Source organism: Carcharhinus amblyrhynchos, chromosome 21, assembly GCF_965287045.1.
Source record: "Carcharhinus amblyrhynchos chromosome 21, sCarAmb.v2.hapA, whole genome shotgun sequence".
In the NCBI taxonomy this organism is placed as follows: Eukaryota; Metazoa; Chordata; class Chondrichthyes; order Carcharhiniformes; family Carcharhinidae; genus Carcharhinus; species Carcharhinus amblyrhynchos.
In genome coordinates this window covers 23,998,495-24,019,204 of record NC_137344.1, presented here as the reverse complement: position 1 = coordinate 24,019,204, position 20,710 = coordinate 23,998,495, and the positions used below count along the sequence as shown (strand labels likewise).

Sequence of the window (20,710 nt, the reverse complement as noted above, 5' to 3'; positions counted from 1 at the left end):
CTCAGTCGCCGTCTTTCAAGGGAAAACAGCCCCAGTTTGTTCAATCTTTCCTCATAACCCAGTCCTTCCATACCAGGCGACATCCTGGTAAACCTCCTCTGCACTCTCTCCAGCGTCTCCACGTCCTTCCGGTAGTAAGGCGGCCAGAACTGGACGCAGTACTCCAAATGCGGCCTAACCAACGTTCTATACAACTGCAACATTAGACTCCAGCTCTTATATTCTATACCCCTTATATAAAGCTTAATCCTTTACAACAGACAATTGCTATGCAACTGGAATACTAACATTATATTTAATTTTGATGGAAGCTATTAAAGCTTTTAAATGGATTAATTCTGCAAAGTATTCTGCATACTCACCCAATTCCTCCAGTGTATCATTGTGTTTTAAAGCCAATGCCAGCTCTCCTGCACCCTGGTGATTGATTTGGTTATTACGTAGGTCTAGATGCTTAAGGAATTTGTTCATTCCTAATCCCTCACAGAACACACAAAATCCTTCTTCCCACATTCCAAGAGCATTCCATTCCAAAATCAAACTAGAAGAAAATGACCACACTACATTAAGGAAATCTTAAACAGTAGCGACTGTGCTTCAAAAGCACCTTACACCTTGTCACACCATTAAAACATATTAATTATCTAGCCTATTCTCAAGTGCAAAGAAAAATTTACATAATCTCAGATTAGCAGAAGGTGCATTTAACTACTTATGCCCAAGTTTAAATATATCAGAAATTTTGTTTTCCAATTTCTCTTTCCAAGAAACGCGGTGAAAAATGTGTAGCCTTGCACTGTTGAAGAAATCCTCTTTCGGATGAGACGTTAAACCAAGGCTGTATCTGCTTGCTTGGGTGGATGTAAAAGATCATTTGGCACCGTTTTGAAGAGGAGCAAGGGTGTTACACATGGTTTCCTGCAATATTTAACTCTCAGTCAACATCACAAGAACAGATTAACTAGTCATTGTCATGATGCTGTTGACAGGAATTTGCTGATTGAAATTTAGCTGCTGTTTTTTCTACAAAGGCAAGTATCCTTTATCCATAAATCCATAAACTGAACACATCCAAAAACTGCACTTTTGTTGAACCTCAGCAACCTTTAGCACAGAAAGTCTGTGACCTGAGCCAATATGACCCAAGTCAACACAAACCTCACGAACCACACCCAAGCTTTAGTGCAAGAAGTTATTTGTTTGCACTGTTTACCTTGCAAAACCAACAAGCAGAACTGCAGATGGTGTCACAAGTGGGAATGGTGCCACGAGTGGGAACTTATTACAGGTACCCCATAATTATCTGGCAGTAACACCTTACTTTCCTAGCCATTTTATTTACTTTAAACTGTAGCTAGTGTAATCTTCAGCCACAGTGATGTAAATAGGCCTAGGCCCATATGTGGTATCCAAAAACCAGAGGTACGCTAAATGCAATCAACCCCAAAGATTCTGGATAAGAGATATGTGACCTGTATTATATCACTGACTTCACTTCAAAAAGTACTTAATTGACTGTAAAACGCTTTGAGATGCATGGCTGCTCTAAAAACAGCTAAATAAATGCAAGGCTGTCCTTTCTTTACATTCAGAGTTTATTTATTGTTGTTATTGAGGGAAGCTAGTTCAAAAATACTTTTGGAAAAAAAAGTTACCCGATCAGTTATAATTTTTTAACTTCGATTTCTAGGACCAGTCATTTTTAACCATGACCATATTTAACAGGTGACTTGAAACATGGTCCAAGTATAAACAGGCTTTCCAAAACTGATGGCATCATGTAATTCCTTATTTTCTGAACATAACGGCAATATGTTGAATACTAACAGCCGGTGCACAGAAAATTATTTCAATGCAACTGAATTAGTGTTTGCAACGTAATTAATGCATTTTATCAAATAATGGACACCAATTTATCAACTGAAATAAAGGTCAGTGTGTATTGTAGTATAAATAGAGGATGCATGCAAGAAGCTGTAGCTTAAAACAAAAATCAAAACTAAACTCTGGTGAAAAAATAATTAGAAACAAGCTACATAGTTATGGTTCTTGTTATAATGACAATACAACTTTTTGCTTTACTTCAATGAATTCTTATTAGCAAAAGGTTTGAAAAATAATACATTGGCGAGCATTATAATTTATACATTGAAAAGAAAAGCCTGATTTAAATGCATCCTAACTTGCATGAAATAAAACCACAGCAGGACAGATAATTTGGATTGTGCTTGTTGTGAAGTGAAAGTGCTTCATCAAACTTGGTTTGGACTTGCCAAAAGAAAAATGCCACAGTCTGATTTGCATTTTCTACATCCTTGTTTGAAAGATGATTTGGAAGCCAGCTGCTTAGCTACTGATCCGAAGGGACAATTCCTACCTCTTGAGAGATTTGTTGTTCCGCAGTAGTTTCCCCAGTGCTTCAGCTCCAGCTGCTCGCAGGTTATTACCCTTGTACACAAAATCATTCAGTTAGGAACTTTGTGCACTGGGCAACAAGATTACTGTTATGGTAGGTCAAAATATAGCTGTCACAGTATACGGACATATGAGGTAGCGTTACAGAAGTGAAGGTTAAGACTGCATGCACCTTTAAACAGCATCAGTGGTTTCTCAAAACCCATACTGTGGAATAGCTAATATATGTTGCTCATGATAACGTACCAAATCTTGCTTTCATCCCTATACTGTTAAACATATTTTGAAGTGCTCATCATGGTTCAGAATACAGTACAAGTGACAACATAGTACCAATAAAAATGGAAAGAACAGAGGTGACAAGCTTAGAATTTGAGGAATTTTATATGAGATAAGCTCAGCGACAATAAATAAGCTGCTTTTTGATTAGTTTTTTTTGGCTCAAATTTCCAATCAGTAAAGTACAATACATTGTTCAACAATTTGTATATTCTAGATTCAGCAGAAACCATTGTCCATTGAACTCAAATTTTAAATGTCATAATGAGAATAGTTAGCACGTACTATTAACATGGATATAAATGAATTTACAGCATGGAAAATTTCATGAAAAGAAAAATAAATTGAAAAATGAAAAATAAGAGATTTTCCGCCATGGATTGAATAGAGTTGTCCTATTGTTCAGGAATAATCTGTAAATAGGCAATAGGTAAAGAAATACTAAAGTTTCCCCCCCCAAGTACTTTTATAACTCACTGAAATAGAAGTTACCTCTATTCTTTCCCCTCACGTTCCATTTAGTTATACACCTTGACATTGTATCACATTAAGTACTTTTTTTGTTCATGTGATTTTTCCAAATGTGGTCTCACTGAGGTCCTGTATAGTTGCAGCAAACCCCACAATTCTTAAACTCAAACCCCTGTTAATAAATGCTAACACACCATAAGCCTTCTTCACAGCTCTATCCACTTGAGTGGCAACCTTCACAGATCTGTGGCTATGAACCCCAAGATCTCTCTGTTCCTCCACATTCCTCAGAACCCTACCGTTGACACTATAATCCGCATTCAAGTTCGTCCTACCAAAATGAATTGAAGGACATGGAAGCATTGGAGAGAGTGCAGAGGAGATTTACCAGAATGCTGCTTGGTTTGGAGGGTAGGTCTTATGAGGAAAGGTTGAGGGAGCTGGGGCTTTTCTCTTTAGAGCAGAGGAGGATGAGAGACAACTTAATAGAAGTTTATAAGATGATGAGCGGGATAGATAAGGTGGACGTTCAGGGACTATTTCCTCTGGTAGATGTAGCTGTTACTAGGGGGCATAACTATAAGGTTCATGGTGGGAGATATAGGAGGGATGTCCGAGGTAGATTCTTTACTCAGAATGGGCGTGGAATGCACTGCCTGCTATGATAGTGGAGTCGAACACTTTAGGAACTTTCAAGTGATTATTGGATAGGCATATGGTGCACACCAGAATGATAGGAAGTGGGATAGCTTGATCTTGGGTTTGGACATAGCTCGGCACAACATCGAGGGTCGAAGGGCCTGTACTGTTCTATGTTTCTATGTTTTCTGTGTGATATAAAAGGAATATAAATAAAATGAATACTGAAATGATCTTGCTGATAACCTTCATTGTGCTCCACTCTGAATGAAAGAAGATTATTTATGCTTTTCCCCAAAGTTGGTTGCTACATTTTACTTTCAATTATCTTACTACATCCAGAGTCCATGGCCATTGACACTTACCTTCATGTCTAATAATTGGATCGTGGTGTTTGCACACAGCCCATACAACAGCAGTTTGGCACCTGAGAAAACAAAAAGCATTTCAAGACATGTAACAACAAAGGGCAAGCATTCAGCAAATATTTGATTATAAAACTATTAATTAATTATTGCCTATTTACTACACAAAATTATGAACATTGTATATGTTCCATTTATCCTGTTGCACATCATCAGATGTACCTTCTGCAGCCAAGGTAAGCTACTTAGGGAGCAAAGTCACTGGCTACTTATTGCATTGACTGTGTATGGATACCTTGGAGTCAAAATGCTCTTCTCGTTTCCTTTCAGTATGAGGTATTCATTTTCCACTGGGGACGTCACCATAGCAACACTGTTATATCAAGTTCCCTCTCTAAGGAAAATGACTTATTCTAGCACACTAAGCCATCTACTTCTGGAATATTAAAAGCAGAAAATACAAAAACAGAATCAAAACAAACTTATTATTAGAAGAATCACAAGTAACATGACTCTTTTTGGCAACACTGGTAAATTCTCCCAGTGCCCTGGTCAATTACTTTCCTTCAATAAACACCATGCAAAGTAAAAAGGTCTTACATTTTCATTATTTTTGGAGTGTCTTGCTGTGGACAAATAGACTGGCATAGCAGTGACCTCACTTCAAAATAAGGATTATCTGAAGTACTGAGATGTTGCTCACTAATGTGATAAGAGTTAATATAAACAGGAGTATTTTATTAATAACTGCTGCATGTCTTAAGTAAACACAGTAAAAAGTCTGACAACACCAGGTTTTAGTCCAACCTATTTATTTGATAATATTCTCACAAGCTTTCGAGGGGTTACCCTCTTCGTCAGGTGAATGGAGAGTTCTGGCCTCAGACAGAGCATATAAAGCACAGACAGTTTAGAGATTACTGATTAAAATGCGAATCCTTACACCTAACCTGCTGTTCAAGACCTGAAGTGACACCCCCACTTCTTGCTTTCAGACAACCACACAACCTCAAACAGACCATTGTTCGCAGCAAACTACCCAGCCTTCAGGAGAACAGTGACCACAATACCACACAACCCTGTCACAGCAACCTCTGCAAGACATGCCGGATCATCGACATGGATACCATCATCACACGTGAGAATACCATCCACCAGGTACATGGTAAATACTCTTGCAACTCGGCCAACATTGTCTACCTGATACGTTGCAAGAAAGGATGTCCCGAAGCATGGTACATTGGGGAGACCATGCAGACGCTACGACAACGGATGAATGAACATCGCTCGACAGTCACCAGGCAAGACTGTTCCCTTCCTGTTGGCGAACACTTCAGTGGTCACGGGCATTCAGCCTCTGACCTTCGGGTAAGCATTCTCCAAGGCGGCCTTCACAACACACGACAGCGCAGAGTCGCTGAACAGAGACTGATAGCCAAGTTCCGCACACATGAGGACGGTCTCAACAGGGATCTTGGGTTCATGTCGCACTATCTGTAACCCCCGTGACTTGCCTGGGTTTGCAAAACCTCACTTACTGTACTGTCTGGAGACAATACACATCTCTTTAAACTGTGATCAGTGCTCCTACCACTCACATTGTCAGCCACTTCAGGTCTTGAACAGCAGGTTAGGTGTAAGGATTCGCATTTTAATCAGTAATCTCTAAACTGTCGGTGCTTTATATGCTCTGTCTGAGGCCAGAACTCTCCATTCACCTGACGAAGAGGGTAACCCCTCGAAAGCTTGTGAGAATATTATCAAATAAATAGGTTGGACTAAAACCTGGTGTTGTCAGACTTTTTACTGTGTTTACGCCAGTCCAACGCCGGCATACCCACATCATGTCTTAAGTAATACAAGTATACACACATAATAAAACCACTTGTAGCTACATTACAAGAAGGTCACAGAAGAATACACAATCAATGGAAATATTTCTTATTAATACAAATCAACTTGATTTAGGGTTAATGGACTGCATCTTGATGGTCTAATATTTTTCTATAAATTTCCATTTTGGTACATACATTTAATTTTGTCACAGGTGTTTGTCCATCCCTGATGAGATTGTTAATGGGTCATTATCATACCTTCTTCATTTAGCATGCAGTCACAAAGCATTATCTCTGTGAATACTATGTCATTCATTAAAACTTTTCCCAAGACAGCACATGTGTCAACAGAGAGAGACTGTGTGGAGAGATCCAGCCTTTTCCTCAAGTTTCCATCACAACCATCACGCAATTGATTCAGAATACATTCCTGTGGTTCAATACAAACTTCTTTACAAAGGCAAAGGTAAGTTCTCTTGAAATCATCCATCATTGAAATATCTGTCAGAGTTGAATTCACTCTGATTATTCAACGTAACATTTTTCTGTGAAAAAGAGCAGAAGAGCAAATATTACCAACAGAGTAATCTGACATTGATATTATTACTTCCCTCTACTCCAAAACCTTGTACCAATCCATGAGGAAAGTTCAAAATTAAACACAGGTCTCCCATTAGAAACAAAAATGCAACATGCCGAGGCAAGACAACATTCACATGCACTGTCTCCTTGAAAACAGTAGAAGCATGCAAAGGTACAACGCAAGACTACCTTCATTATCTAAATTTAATTGCATATTTATAGTTTGCCTGCTATGCTGTGGAACATGTCCCATCTATATTGTGCAGCAAATTTTAAACTGCACATACACAATTTGCAGAGTTTCACTTTTCTGCACTGTATGGTTTCTATGATTCTATTTCTAACCACTGATGGCAAATTTGCAAATATCATTGCTGGCCTGTATAGGTAGAGCAAACATTCGACAACTTACATTTATATACCACATTTAGCAGGAAAACATTCCAAGGTGATCATATAAAAGAATACCAAACCAAAGGAAGAGAAATTAGTGGTATTGCCCAAAAGCTTTGTAAAAGAGTTTTATGCAGGCTTTTAACGAAGGGAGAAGTGAAGGATATGGGAATAAATTTCAGAGTATGACGAGCAATTGACTGATGGTGGCTAAATCATGCTTCTGTCAGATACTACCAGAAATAAGTTTAAATTAAGTTTATTCATTAGTCACAAGTAGGCTTATATTCACACTGTAATAAAGTTACTGTGAAAATTCCCTAGTTGCCACACTCCGGCACCTGTTCGGGTACACTGAGGGAGAATTTAGCACAGCCAATGTATCTAACCAGCACATCTTTTGGTGTGTGGGAGGAAACTGGAGCACCCAGAGGGTGGGGAGAATGCAAACTCCATACATACCCAGGAGGAGAATTGAACCTGGGTCCCTGGCACTGTGAGGCAGCAGTACTAACCACTGTGAAACATGACAATTTATATTACTGTTGTGGCCCTTTTGCTTCCATTGTTTGCTGGAGCAGACGAGTGAAGGAGCAGAGACAGAGCTAAGATTTTACCTGTTAAAAACCTGTTTAAAATAAGTTTAAAGCACTTTGTTCTTTGTAGAACTGTTTAAAGCATTTATTTATTGTATTTACTGCTTTAAGAATTCTGAGGGAGTGGTTAGAAGGCAGTTGTGGGCCAACAGCTTTAAATCAGCGCCAGGTTTAAAAGGAGGCCTGGTGTAGACAGCGGGAAGCAGAGTGAGCTATTAGGGCTTAATATCAAAAAGGGCTGGAGTGAAAAAAGGCCAGGTGAGTTCGTTTGAAAAACAAGGAAAAAAAAAATTTTTTTTCAAAACTACTACAGTGAATAATGGAGGGGCATGTGATGTGTGGTTTCTGTATGATGTGGGAACTGGTGGACTCCAGGGTCCATCCCAGTGACCATGTCTGCACTAAGTGCAGGTTGCTGGAGGAGCTCCAGCTCAAGGTAGATGAGCTGGCCTCTGAGCTACAGAAACTGAGGCTCATCAAGGGGGAGAGAGGGTGCCATGGGGTGCAAGTGACATCCACCCCCCCCTAGACTGGCTAACTCTAAGGGTCAGGGACAAGAGGGGGCTGCTGGCAGGAGGAAGGGGGGTGAGGAGCGGAGGAAGGAGGGTGGGGAGCGGAGGCCTCAGCCTCTTAATCTGCATAACAGGTTTGAGGTTCTTGCTTCCAGTCTGGAAGAGGACAAGGCAGGTGAGGTTGGTGAGCAAACTGCACACGGTACAGTGATGCAGCAGGACATAGGCAAAGAGAAGGGGAAAAGGAACGTAGTAGTGATTGGGGATAGTGGGGTGAAGGGTATTGACACTGTCCTTTGTCACAATGTCAAAGTGCACAGAAGGGTGTGTTGTCTGCCTGGTGTTCGGATCCGGGATGTCGCAGCTGGGCTGCAGAGGAACCTGGAGTGGGAGGGTGAGAATCCGGTCGTTGTGGTACATGTGGGTGCCGGCGACGTAAGCAAAATGCGGACTGAGGATCTGGGGAGGGAGTATGAAAAGCTGGGAATGGAATTAAAAAGTAGAACATAAGAACATAAGAACATAAGAAATAGGAGCAGGAGTAGGCCATCTAGCCCTTCGAGCCTGCCCCGCCATTCAATAAGATCATGGCTGATCTGTCGTGGCTCAGTTCCACTTTCCCGCCCTCTCCCCATAACCCTTAATCCCTTCTCTTATCAAAAACCCATCAACCCGCTTCTTAAAAATATTTAGCGAGGCAGCCTCCACCACTTCAACGGGCAGAGAATTCCAGAGATTCACCACCCTTTGAGTGAAGAAGTTCCTCCTCAACTCCGTTCTAAACCGCCTCCCCTTTATCTTGAGGCTGTGCCCCCTAGTCCTACTGTCTTTTTTGAGCGGGAAGAGTCTCTCCACCTCTATCCTATCCATCCCATTCATCATCTTATACGTCTCAATGAGATCTCCCCTCATTCTTCTAAACTCTAACGAGTACAAGCCTAGTTTATTCAGCCTCTCCTCATAGCTCAATCCCCTCAACTCCGGTATCAGCCTAGTAAACCTCCTCTGCACTCCCTCCAGGGCCAAAATATCCTTGCGCAGGTGCGGCGCCCAAAACTGCACACAGTACTCCAGCTGCGGCCTCACCAATGCCCTATACAGCTGCAGCAAGACCTCCCTACTTTTATATTCAATCCCCCTCGCTATGAAGGCCAGCATCCCATTCGCCTTCCTGACCACCTGCTGCACCTGCAAGCTGGGTTTTTGCGATTCATGCACAAGGACCCCGAGGTCCCTCTGCACCGTCGCCTGCTGCAGCAACCGACAAGGTGGTCATCTCTGGGCTACTGCCTGAACCGAGTGCAGACGGGCATAAGGTTGACAGGATTAAGGAAGTGAATGGGTGGCTCAGGGATTGGTGTGGGAGGAATGGGTTTGAATTTATGGGGCATTGGCACCAGTATTGGGGTAGGTGGGACCTGTTCGGGCGGGATGGGGTTGGTCTGAACCGTGCTGGGACCAGAGTGCTGGCGAATCAAGTAAAGAGGACTGTAGACAGGGCTTTAAACTAATTAGGGGGGGGGAAGGGTGCGAGGGTAGGTGACGTTATGAGGTCTAAAGTTAAGGATAGGGTACAGGTAAGGGAAGAGGCTGAGGATGTCCCAATAATAGAGAGAGTAGGGGACGTGAGTATAGTTGGTGGCGTTACGGCAAATAGGGTCCAGGTGAAGGCTGGGATGAAAGCGCTTTATCTGAATGCACGAAGTATTCGGAATAAAGTGGATGAGCTGGTGGCGCAGATCGACACAAATGGATACGATCTGGTGGCCATTACAGAGACGTGGCTGCAAGGTGACAGGGACTGGGAGCTGAATGTACAGGGCTATCAAGTGTTTAGGAAGGATAGGCAGAAGGGAAAAGGGGGGGGGGCGTAGCTCTGCTGATTAAAGATAGCATCAAGGTGGTAGCAAGGGATGATATTGGAGCCAAGGAGCAGAAAGTGGAATCGTTGTGGGTGGAGATTAGGAACAGCAAAGGGAGGAAGACGCTGGTGGGTGTCGTCTATAGGCCCCCGAATAATGATCTGGAGGTGGGGCGGGCTGTTAACGCGCAAATAAGTGCGGCATGCAGGAATGGGACGGCCGTAGTTATGGGGGATTTCAATCTGCATATTGATTGGTCGACCCACGTTGGACGCGGTGGGCTCGAGGAGGAGTTCTTGGAATGCTGCCGGGATAGTTTCCTGGAACAGTGCGTGTTGGAGCCGACGAGGGAGAGAGCTATCTTGGATCTCATGCTATGTAATGAGGCGGGTAGAATTAGGGACCTTGCGGTGAAGGATCCTCTTGGGGAGAGTGATCATTGTATGGTGGAGTTTCTGGTGCAGATGGAGGAGGAGAAAGTGGGTTCCCAGACACGCGTACTTTGTTTGAATAGAGGGGAGTACGGTAGGATGAGAGAAGAATTGGTGAATGTTGACTGGGGGAGCGCGTTGGAGGGAGGGTCTGCTGAGGAGCAGTGGAGGATCTTTAAGGAGATCTTTCTTGGTGCTCAGCGGAAATTTATTCCGATGGTCAAAAAGGACAGTAGGAGGAGAGGTAATAAGCCGTGGATAACGAAGGAGGTGAAGGAAAGTGTTAAATTAAAAGCGGAGGAATTTAGAGTAGCTAAGAGTAGTGGGTGAGAAGAGGATTGGGAGAGGTTTAAATGTCAACAAAGATTGACAAAGAAGTTGATAAAGAAGGGTAGGAAAAACTATGAAGCTGGGCTAGCGCTTAATATAAAAAAGGATAGCAAGAGTTTTTATAATATATAAAAAGGAAGAGGCTGGCTAGGGTGAACGTTGGTCCTTTAGAGGATGAGAAAGGGGACCTAGTGGTAGGGGATGGGGATATGGCTAAGGTAGTGAATAACTTTTTTGTTTCTGTCTTCACGGAGGAGGACATGAATAATTTGCCGGGTGTTAGCGATGGAAAGGTGGTAGGACTGGAGGGTCTTAATGACATTACTGTTACTAGAGAGGCAGTGCTCGACAGACTGGAGGGGCTGATTGTGGACAAGTCCCCAGGACCGGATGGAATGCATCCGAGGGTTCTGAAAGAAATGGCGGAGGTGATAGTGGATGCCTTGGTGGTTATTTTCCAGACGTCGCTGGATTCCGGGGAAGTGCCGGAGGATTGGAAAACGGCTAATGTTACGCCGTTGTTTAAGAAGGGTGCCAGGCAAAAGGCGGGGAATTATAGGCCAGTTAGTTTAACGTCTGTGGTAGGTAAAACGTTAGAATCCGTCATTAAGGAGGAAATTGCGAGGCATCTTGAAGGAAGTTGCTTGATAGAGCAGACGCAGCACAGTTTCATTTAAAGGGAAGTCGTGTCTGACAAATTTACTGGAGTTCTATGAGGATGTGTCTAGGGCGGTGGATAGAGGAGAGCCGGTGGATGTGGTCTTTCTGGATTTTCAGAAGGCGTTTGACAAAGTACCTCACAAGAGGTTATTGCAGAAGGTCGAGGGACATGGAGTAGGGGGTAGGGTGTTAGCGTGGATAGAGGATTGGTTGTCAAATAGGAGGCAGAGAGTGGGGGTCAATGGGTGCTATTTGGATTGGCGGATGGTGACTAGTGGAGTGCCCCAGGGGTCGGTGCTGGGGCCTCAGCTATTTACCATTTATATAGATGATCTGGAGGAGGGAACCGAGTGTAGGGTGTCGAAATTTGCTGATGACTCCAAGATTGGGGGAACGGCAAATTGTGCGGAGGGTGTGGAGAGCCTGCAGAAGGATCTAGATAGGCTGGGCGAATGGGCCAGGAAATGGCAAATGGAATTTAATGTTGGCAAGTGTGAGGTGGTCCACTTTGGTAGGAAGAATGGTAGGAAGGACTATTACTTACGTGGCAAAAAACTGCAGCAGGCGACGGTGCAGAGGGACCTCGGGGTCCTTGTGCATGAGTTGCAAAAACCCAGCTTGCAGGTGCAGCATGTGGTCAGGAAGGCGAATGGGATGCTGGCCTTCATAGCGAGGGGGATTGAATATAAAAGTAGGGAGGTCTTGCTGCAGCTGTATAGGGCATTGGTGAGGCCGCAGCTGGAGTACTGTGTGCAGTTTTGGGCGCCGCACCTGCGCAAAGATATTTTGGCCTTGGAGGGAGTGCAGAGGAGGTTTACTAGGCTGATACCGGAGTTGAGGGGGTTGACCTATGAGGAGAGGCTGAATAAACTAGGCTTGTACTCGTTAGAGTTTAGAAGAATGAGGGGAGATCTCATTGAGACGTACAAGATGATGAATGGGATGGATAGGATAGAGGTGGAGAGACTCTTCCCGCTCAAAAAAGACAGTAGGACTAGGGGGCACAGCCTCAAGATAAAGGGGGGGCGGTTTAGAACGGAGTTGAGGAGGAACTTCTTCACTCAAAGGGTGGTGAATCTCTGGAATTCTCTGCCCGTTGAAGTGGTGGAGGCTGCCTCGCTAAATATTTTTAAGACGCGGGTTGATGGGTTTTTGATAAGAGAGGGGATTAAGGGTTATGGGGAGAGGGCGGGAAAGTGGAACTGAGCCACGACAGATCAGCCATGATCTTATTGAATGGCGGGGCAGGCTCGAAGGGCTAGATGGCCTACTCCTGCTCCTATTTCTTATGTTCTTATGTTTTGCCATGTAGAAAACAACCTCTTTAGATGGGTCAAAACTTTTCTAAGTGTAGTAATGTTGCAACTGAAATAAGTTACCAACGAAGTGTGCTGTAGGTCAAATTCAGCATTACTTTCAATTTCTTAAAGCAGAATGTAAGACACATTATCTTAATTTGTGGCAAATCTGCTAATATAATTAAAACAAAAACGTACTACCCAAATCTAATGGTGCAATGCAGCAAATTACACAAAAACTGGTAGAGCACAAATTGAGTTCTCATGCAGTGGTTTGAAATCCTTATCCTTCATAATGGAGAAATATCAGTATGGAGAGGTCGAATGCTTCTTCGTGAGTGAAAGTGAACTCAAGTCAGCAAGTTGTTAACTGCACACCATTCCACCTATTTTTTGGATAAGCAGTTAGAGTCAGATTAGCAGGGAACATAAATTATTTACACCAGCATGAGAAAGTGGTGCATAATATGATAGTGGAATGTAAATTTAAGAAGAAATGTTATTTTTCTCTCCCCATTGCCAGCCACAGTTATCTTTACACACGAGTGCAACCAAAATACTAATCACTGATTTAGATGTACTCATCTCCGAAAACATTCAATACTCCAAAATAACATTCTCCACCCCCCCCCACCTCGGACATGATACACACATTCCACACTGCGGTGCAGAAAATGAAATCAGATCACATTCTGGCCTTACCTCTTGTGTATCTCGCATACATTAACTGGACCGACACATATTACAAGGTAAACACCACGGGACAGAATGGGTTAAGTTATGTCAGTTGCATAGAGAGCTTGTAAAAGCGGCTTTACCGGCGCCAAAAAAGTTCAAAACCTAATGAAATTGACCCCTCGGTAATTTTTAAATCGCATAATCGAGAAAGATGGAAACGCGTATGAGGCATGAAGAAATGGGGGGGGGGGGGGGGGAGTGCAAAATACCGCGGATGCTGGACATTTACCACTTAATCAAAAACACAATATTAAAACCACTGCATCAGGTCGGGCAATATCTGTGGACAGAGAAACAGAGTTCGGCCGGCCACCTTTGGTTAGATCAGAGAAAAGGGAAGCATTATAGACAGGAAGCGACCTTAACGCTCTAGAATAGTTGGTAGAAAGTCGACATGTCAGAAGCAGCTGAAACATACCAAATGATGACAGTAGCTGCACAAGCTGCCGGGTAAACCACACATTAGCCCAAGAATGATCAGTAAGCCTAACAACGGCATAACCAGAGGGGGACAAAACTCTCCAGTGACGGCAGAGGTGATCAAGGCTCACCTAGCAGACACCCATCATTTTGGGTTTTTTGTTTACCTTTTAAACGATCGGTTCTATAACAGCCAGAGGGCAGGGATGAAGGTGGAGCGAGTCGTTGCCGGATGGGCAGAGTTCAGGAGTGCAGGGCGACGAGGGGTACAGGGTCACTCAGGTCCATTGGCCCCAGTTACTGGGCACCAACTCACTAGCTACCCTTGTTGTTGTTGCTTTATGGATAGAGGGTGTGGAGGGAGGGGTGTAACTATAAACTAGCCAGGCGGCTGTAGCTGACCTGGGCAAAGTGAGTGTTTGTGATCAACATGCTGTATAATTTGCTGACGCTAACTTTCACCACCAGCAGCCACACACTCCGCCAGCAGCCCCGTCTCCATGCAGCAGCGCATTGTGGGACAGGCACAGCCCCGCCAGCCCCCCGGGGAGGGGGAGAAGGGGTCGCTGGGCATTCTGGGAGTTGTAGTATTTCACCCGGCATGACCCTGGCCGCGCCCATCCGGGCCTACATTCACCAGCAGGCACCGCGGCAGGTCAAATTCAGCGGGGCGGGGTCATAACGGAAAAGCTGAGTTCGAGCACTGTCTGTGTGTGCCGGCAATCGCCGAGTGAGTGAGTGGGGATGGACGACTGGTCCGTAACGGATTCGGAGAAGCAATAAAAATAACCACGGGGAATTGAAACAAAGTTATGAGAAAAGCATCAATACCTATCTCTGCATATTGGAACGAAAGCGCATAAGCTTTGCAAACATGCACCAGCTGTTGGCAGCAGCGGGAATTATTGCCCTGCAAAACCACGCAGCGCTTTTCTTCCTCCGACCACTTGTCCCTCTTTTAATGTCATCTCGCCTCCTTTTCTTAAAGCACATAACGGGTCAAATTATTGCCCTGTCAGCCATGCAACGCTTTTCTTGTTCCGACCTCTTGTCCCCTCTTTTAATATCATGTCGCCCCCTTTCCCTAACGGGGGGCTTTAAACCCCCCTCCCCTTCTTCAGAAGCAGTTGTGAAACATCGCAGACAGGAGGATTGGTAAGGCTCACTTCAGCAGCCAGGACCTGCGTGTGCTGGTGGACGCGGTGATGGAAAGACGGCAGGAGACCTCAGGGCGGGGAGACGACCCTCCCGGCGCGCCCAGGAGGAGGGATGCCCGGCAGTACGTGACGGACAGAGTCAATGCGGTTTCCGGAACCCGCAGGACCTGGGAGGAGGAAGTCCGCAGGAAGGTGCACGACCTGAAGAAGAGCACCAAGGTGAGAGCCCGGGGAATGAATGTCAAGTGCCGCCCGGGGGAAAGTTTTCGTGCAGTTAGAAATCCAAAACTGAGTCGGAGAAATATCAGCAACAAACAAGAAGCGCCTCTTACCAGTTTCATTACACATGCCACAATAGGAGCATGATGCACTGCAGCAAGGTGCTGGGGTCTGGCAGCATCTGTGGAGAGAAATAAAGTCTTCAACTGTCTCGAAGCATTAATTCTTATTTTCTCTCTCCACAGATTAAGTTGTTCTTTCTCTACACGCCAGCTGTGGCTACATCCTGCCCCCTTTCATTTTCCTCTATGTAATCTATGAATAGTATATTTTATCTGTATGGTGCGCAGGAAAATACTTTTCAGCAGGTCTGACAGCATCTATGGAGAGAAAATACAGCCATTGTTTTGAGCCTGGATGACCTTTCAGCGGAACTCAGCTCAGATGTGACAAAGGGTCATCCAGACTAGAAACATTGGCTCTATTCTCTCTCCGCAAATGCTGTCAGACCTGCCGAGATTTTCCAGCATTTTCTGCTTTTGTTTCAGATTCCAGCATCCGCAGCGTTTTGCTTTTATTTTTAAATACTTTTCATTTGTATACCAATACGTGACAATAATAAATCAAATCAAAGATTCTGTCAGACCTGTTTTTTCTGTTTTTGTTTCCGATTCCAGCATCTGCAGTATTTTTCTTCTAAGGTGCTGCAGTTTCTTGGGTCAGATTATTGCCTTAGATCTATCCTCTTTTAAAGGAAAAACTCACTTATAATAGAAGATCATGGCAGGCAGCGGGCGGTGGTCCTCCCAATGTCAAGACGTTAACAGAATTTGAAAATGATATGATCATTGTATTTGGAGAAGAAAGTCTTGAAGGACTTCAGGCAGTGGATATAGGTACCATGCCAAGACACATTTGTAAGTAACATTTTATTCAGGTGCTCTGTGATTTGCACAAAATATTAAATGAATATGCCTATCCAGTAGATTAGCAGGTTATTTTGTATGAATAAGAAGTCCAGCAACCAAATGAATTTGAGCTAATTCTTAACATATTATTTTCCCTCTTCAAAGCACGAAGAGAACACAGTGGACAGCATGTAATATCAGAAGAGCAACATATACCTGAATGCCAATTGTCACCAATCCCAGTCTGCAACAATATAGATCTGCCTCTAATTAGAGGTATAAAGGATGAGAATCATGAAACACCAAGTGAGTCATTGAGCACTAGTGAAGAATGGGAGGAAGTGGTGGTGGGTGATGAGGGGACAACTGTTGAAGCATGGAGACCCAGCATGGTAGGTGCCCCATCTCAGCTGGATGCAGTTACAGACCTTAATGGACCTGCTTTTAAACGGAGACTGTTAGAACATGGAGTTCGTGTTGAGCAGTCACTAGCCTTCATGCATACCACTTTGGAAGACGGTATGATTAGATTGGATCAGCGGTTGTCCTCATTGCAATCTGCCATTGAGCAGATAGCAACACCAATGACAGCGGCAGTAGAAACCTCACTTACGCAAGCCATAGGCACAGCAGGAGCATCTCTCGTGAATGCCCACAGTGTTGCTATGGAAGCCTTGGGGACAAAACTTAAAGAAGCAGTTGTGGCTGGCTTTGATTCACTTGGAGAACACTTGCATGGGACCATGACAGAGGGATTCAAAAATCTAATTGAAGCGCAATGTTCTACACTTACACAAATGATTACGTATTGCGAGGAGATGCCCTCCACCAGTGGCTTGAGTGAGGTGCAGGCAGCTGACACTCGTGTTAGCAACAGTTCTGTGCCACCACATATCTCCAATTAAGTTATGGGGGGATAATTTAACAAAAACAAAAAGAATGCCCTATTATTCTTCAATGTAAAATTGTTACGGTACTGCTGTTTCCTAAGCTGTTGTTCTATTTTTCGGGTTATTCTGTGAAATGCACAGCTTCAAATCTAATTAAGAACATAATAAGTAGGATTAGGAGTAAACTATCTGGCTGCTTAGGCCTGCTCCACCATCATGGCTGTTCTGATTGCAGCCTCCAACTCCACTTTCCTCCCATAATTCTTGATTCAATCAATCAAAAATATGTCTGACCTAGCTTTGAATATATCCAATGATCCAGCCTTCACTGCTCTCCAGGAAAGAGAATTCCAAACACTAATAAATCTCAGAAGAAATTTCCCTTCATCTGTGTCTGAAATGGGAGAGCCCTTATTAAACTGAGTCCCCTGGTATCCTGTCAAGCTCTCTCAGAATCTTTGTTTCAAAAGGGTCACTTTTCATTCATTTAAATTCCAATGAGTTTAGGCCCAAGATAAAAGCAAAATACTGCGGGTGCCGGAATCCAAAACGAAAATGGAAAATGCTGAAAAAGCTCACAGCATCTGTGGAGCGAGAATAAAGCCAGTGTTTTGAGTCTGGATGTCAGCAGAGACTTCGGCTGTATTCTCTCACCATAAATATTGTCAGGCTGAGATTTTCCAGCATTTTTTATTTGTACGAAGGTGACCAAAGAGGTGGATGAGGATAAAGCAGTTGATGTGGTGTATGTGGATTTCAGTAAAGCGTTTAATAAGGTTCCCCACGTAAGCTATTGCAAAAGATACGGATGCATGGGATTGAGGGTGATTTGGCAGTTTGGATCAGAAATTGGCTTACTGTAAGAAGACAGAGGGTGGTGGTTGATGGGAAATGTTCATCCTGGAGTTCAGTTACTAGTGGTGTACTGCAGGGATCTGTTTTGGGGCCACTGCTGTTTGTCATTTTTATAAATGACCTGGATGAGGGCGTAGAAAGATGGGTTAGTAAATTTGAGGATGACACTAAAGTCAGTAGAACTGTGTGGACAGTGCGGAAGATGTTGCAGATTACAGAGGAGCAGAGCTGGGCTGAGAGGTGGCAAATGGAGTTTAATGCTGAAAAGTGTGAAGTGATTCACTTTGGAAGGAGTAATAGGAATACAGAGTACTGGGCTAATGGTAAGTTACTTGGTAGTGTGGATTAGCAGAGAGATCTTTGTGTCCACGTGCATAGATCCCTGAAAGTTGGTACCCAGGTTGATAAGGTTGTATGGTGTGTTGGCTTTTATTGGTAGAGGGATTGAGTTTCGGAGCCATGAGGTCATATTGCAGCTGTACAAAGCTCTGGTCTGGCCGTACTTAAATAGTGCATACAGTTCTGTTCACCGCATTATAGGAAGGATGTGGAAGCATTGAAAAGGGTGCAGAGGAGATTTACCAGGATGTTGCCTGGTACGGTGGAAAGGTCTTATGCGGAAAGGAGGGACTTGAGGCTGTTTTCATGAGAGAGATGATTAAGAGGTACTTAAGAGGGATATAAGATGATCAGAGGATTGGATAGGATGGACAATGAGAGCCTTTTTCCTTGCATGAAAGTGGTTTGAGGGGTGATAGATATAGGACAGAAGTAGGTTCTTTACTTGGAGAGTAGTAAGGGTGTGGAATGCCCTGCCTGCAATAGTAGTGGACTTGTCAACATTAAGGGCATTTAAATAGTCACTGGGTAAACATATGGATGATATTGGAATAGTGTAGGTTAGATGGACTTTAGATTGGTTTCACAGGTCGACACAACATCGAGGGCCAATGGCCTGTACTGTGCTGTAATGTTCTATATTCTATGAGTATTGGCCCAACCTTTCTCCGTAAGAAACTCTCATCCCAGGAATCAGCCTGATGAACCTTCTCATAACTCTCCTTGCGGAAAGAGATTAAAACTGCACACAATACCTTGTGTGGTCTCATCCCCTATTCAGTTGTAGCAAGACTTCCCTATATTGAAAGAGGATTGGAATATAAATAAAGGCCAACATCTGTTTGCCTTAATTACTTGCTGGACCTGCATGAATCATGTACATGCATAATAAACACCATTGTGCATTTTAAAGATTACCGGCAAATGGTAATATAGTTGTGTGGTGTAATATCCATATCAAGGTTCTACTTATGTATTCATACTTTTAGACTGTGGATAAGTTAACATTTTGGAATAGCATCCACAAACTTGTGTATCTACCATTTAACTCAGCACAATGTATATTAAATTCAGCATTAGCATTCTAATGTTGTAACTTTCTAATGCAGCAGTCTAAAATTTGTGCCATTGCTTGAAACAGGACAGTATTAATGCCAACCAAAAATTAGCAATCATTCACCCTTAAATGGAATCTCATCATTGTTGACTTTAAGTATATATTTAAAAATGCACAAGAAAAATGTAGTGCAAACCTCAAGTTTGGAGACTCTGCTAAAACTTGAAAAAAAGACATGTCCAGAGTTAGCACTAGAAAAATATTTAATGAGTTGATTTTATGAAATTAAAAAGACTATTTTCCAAATGTTGCAGGAGCAGATTCTTGTGACCTGCTCCAAGAACAAGTATTTGATTTCAAGATCCTATAGTATTAATCTAATAATGTTTGTGTAATTTTATAAATAAACATTTTCACCTGTAAAATATTGGTCCTGTGTTTAATATTCTTCCATTTTGAGGAGATTGATTAGAAGATTGGAACACAAAATTCAATGTACATTTTACCACATTTAGGATAATTTCTAATCCAGTGTTGCATAATTGCTGCAAAGAAAGAATATTTGAAGTTAACAAATCATGGGGGACAATGTCCACCCATAGCGACTGGAGTGAACTTGAAGGAAAAATATTGTAGGTTTTTCAATAGCACAGACATGCTCAAGAAATGTCTTTTCTTCAATATTTTCTGCAGCTTGAGTAGTTTACTTGGCCAACTTAAAAATTTTGTACAAAGTTACAAGCACAAACAACCATGCCAAAAAAAATTAAGATATCAATGTATTCCTGTTGTATATACAGTGTAATCAAAAATTACAATGGCTTCATTTCATCTGTGGTATTGCTATGTTTTGAAGAAGGCATCAGCACTTTGTAATAGTGTCAAGGATAATTTCTGAAGACTTAAGGTGAATTGGAGAAATTAGGCAATAGACAGGGTTACTTCTGCTGCCATACATTGTACCTAATCTGCTTCTCCCTAACTGGCCCACAGTGCAGAGAGAAATTCAAGATTTTTCTATTTATTAGGAGGAATTATAGAGAGAAGCTCCAAATACAGGGTGCAGTGTTCATCTAAACCAGATGTTGATGTAATCCCAAACAGCAAACATGGAGAGGCATGAAGAGAAATAACGTGGAACAAAAACAAATTCATTTTATCTGAGAAATAGAAGTAGATCATATAACCCCTTGAGCCTGCTCTACCAATTACATCTTGCATCAAATCTACTTTCCTGCTCTCTCCCAATAATCTCCTGATTCCCTTAATTTCAAAAGTTCTATCCAAATCTTGAATATACTCAAGTAATAAGCAGCCAACTGGTGTATAGGATTTCAGAGAGTAACAATGAAGAAATTTCTCATCTCTGTGCAAAATCCTAATGGCTGACCCCTTATTCTGAGATTACTAGCCAGGGGAAATAGTTTCTTCCCATTTACCCTATCAAGCTCAGAACTTC

The 20,710-nt window shown here is 42.9% G+C and overlaps 2 protein-coding genes across 4 annotated transcripts in view; one reads left to right on the top strand and one right to left on the bottom strand.

The window, feature by feature from the left end:
* The window catches only part of lrrc45 (leucine rich repeat containing 45), a 67,919-nt gene extending 53,585 nt beyond the window's left edge, over positions 1-14,334 (bottom strand). The window contains exons 1-5 of one of the 3 annotated variants that reach the window (XM_080208834.1): positions 13,994-14,334; positions 6,263-6,549; positions 4,170-4,231; positions 2,378-2,448; positions 363-541 (exon numbers count right to left, since the gene is read on the bottom strand). In XM_080208834.1, coding sequence (XP_080064960.1) covers positions 363-541; positions 2,378-2,448; positions 4,170-4,231; positions 6,263-6,497 — 547 coding nt within the window. In that variant the 5' untranslated portion in view covers positions 6,498-6,549; positions 13,994-14,334. Of the gene's footprint in view, positions 1-362; positions 542-2,377; positions 2,449-4,169; positions 4,232-4,464; positions 4,572-6,199; positions 6,550-13,993 lie in introns of those variants that run through there. The other 2 variants (XM_080208835.1, XM_080208836.1) reach the window with 2 other exon arrangements.
* A 215-nt stretch (positions 14,335-14,549) lies between these two features.
* On the top strand, positions 14,550-19,793 carry LOC145356278 (uncharacterized). The gene is made up of 3 exons (XM_080208833.1): positions 14,550-15,202; positions 15,957-16,119; positions 16,276-19,793. Exons 1-3 carry the CDS (start codon positions 15,032-15,034, stop codon positions 17,013-17,015), a joined length of 1,074 nt encoding a protein of 357 aa, XP_080064959.1. The 5' UTR covers positions 14,550-15,031; the 3' UTR covers positions 17,016-19,793.
* The last annotated feature ends 917 nt before the right edge of the window (positions 19,794-20,710 follow it).

Excerpts from the sequence above, each read along its gene's own strand:
- LOC145356278 (XM_080208833.1), top strand. The coding sequence starts at position 15,032 with ATGGAAAGACGGCAGGAGACCTCAGGGCGGGGAGACGACCCTCCCGGC. Across the intron at positions 15,203-15,956 it reads ACCTGAAGAAGAGCACCAAG|GAAAAACTCACTTATAATAG; the intron begins GTGAGAGCCCGG and ends CCTCTTTTAAAG. Across the intron at positions 16,120-16,275 it reads TACCATGCCAAGACACATTT|CACGAAGAGAACACAGTGGA; the intron begins GTAAGTAACATT and ends CCCTCTTCAAAG.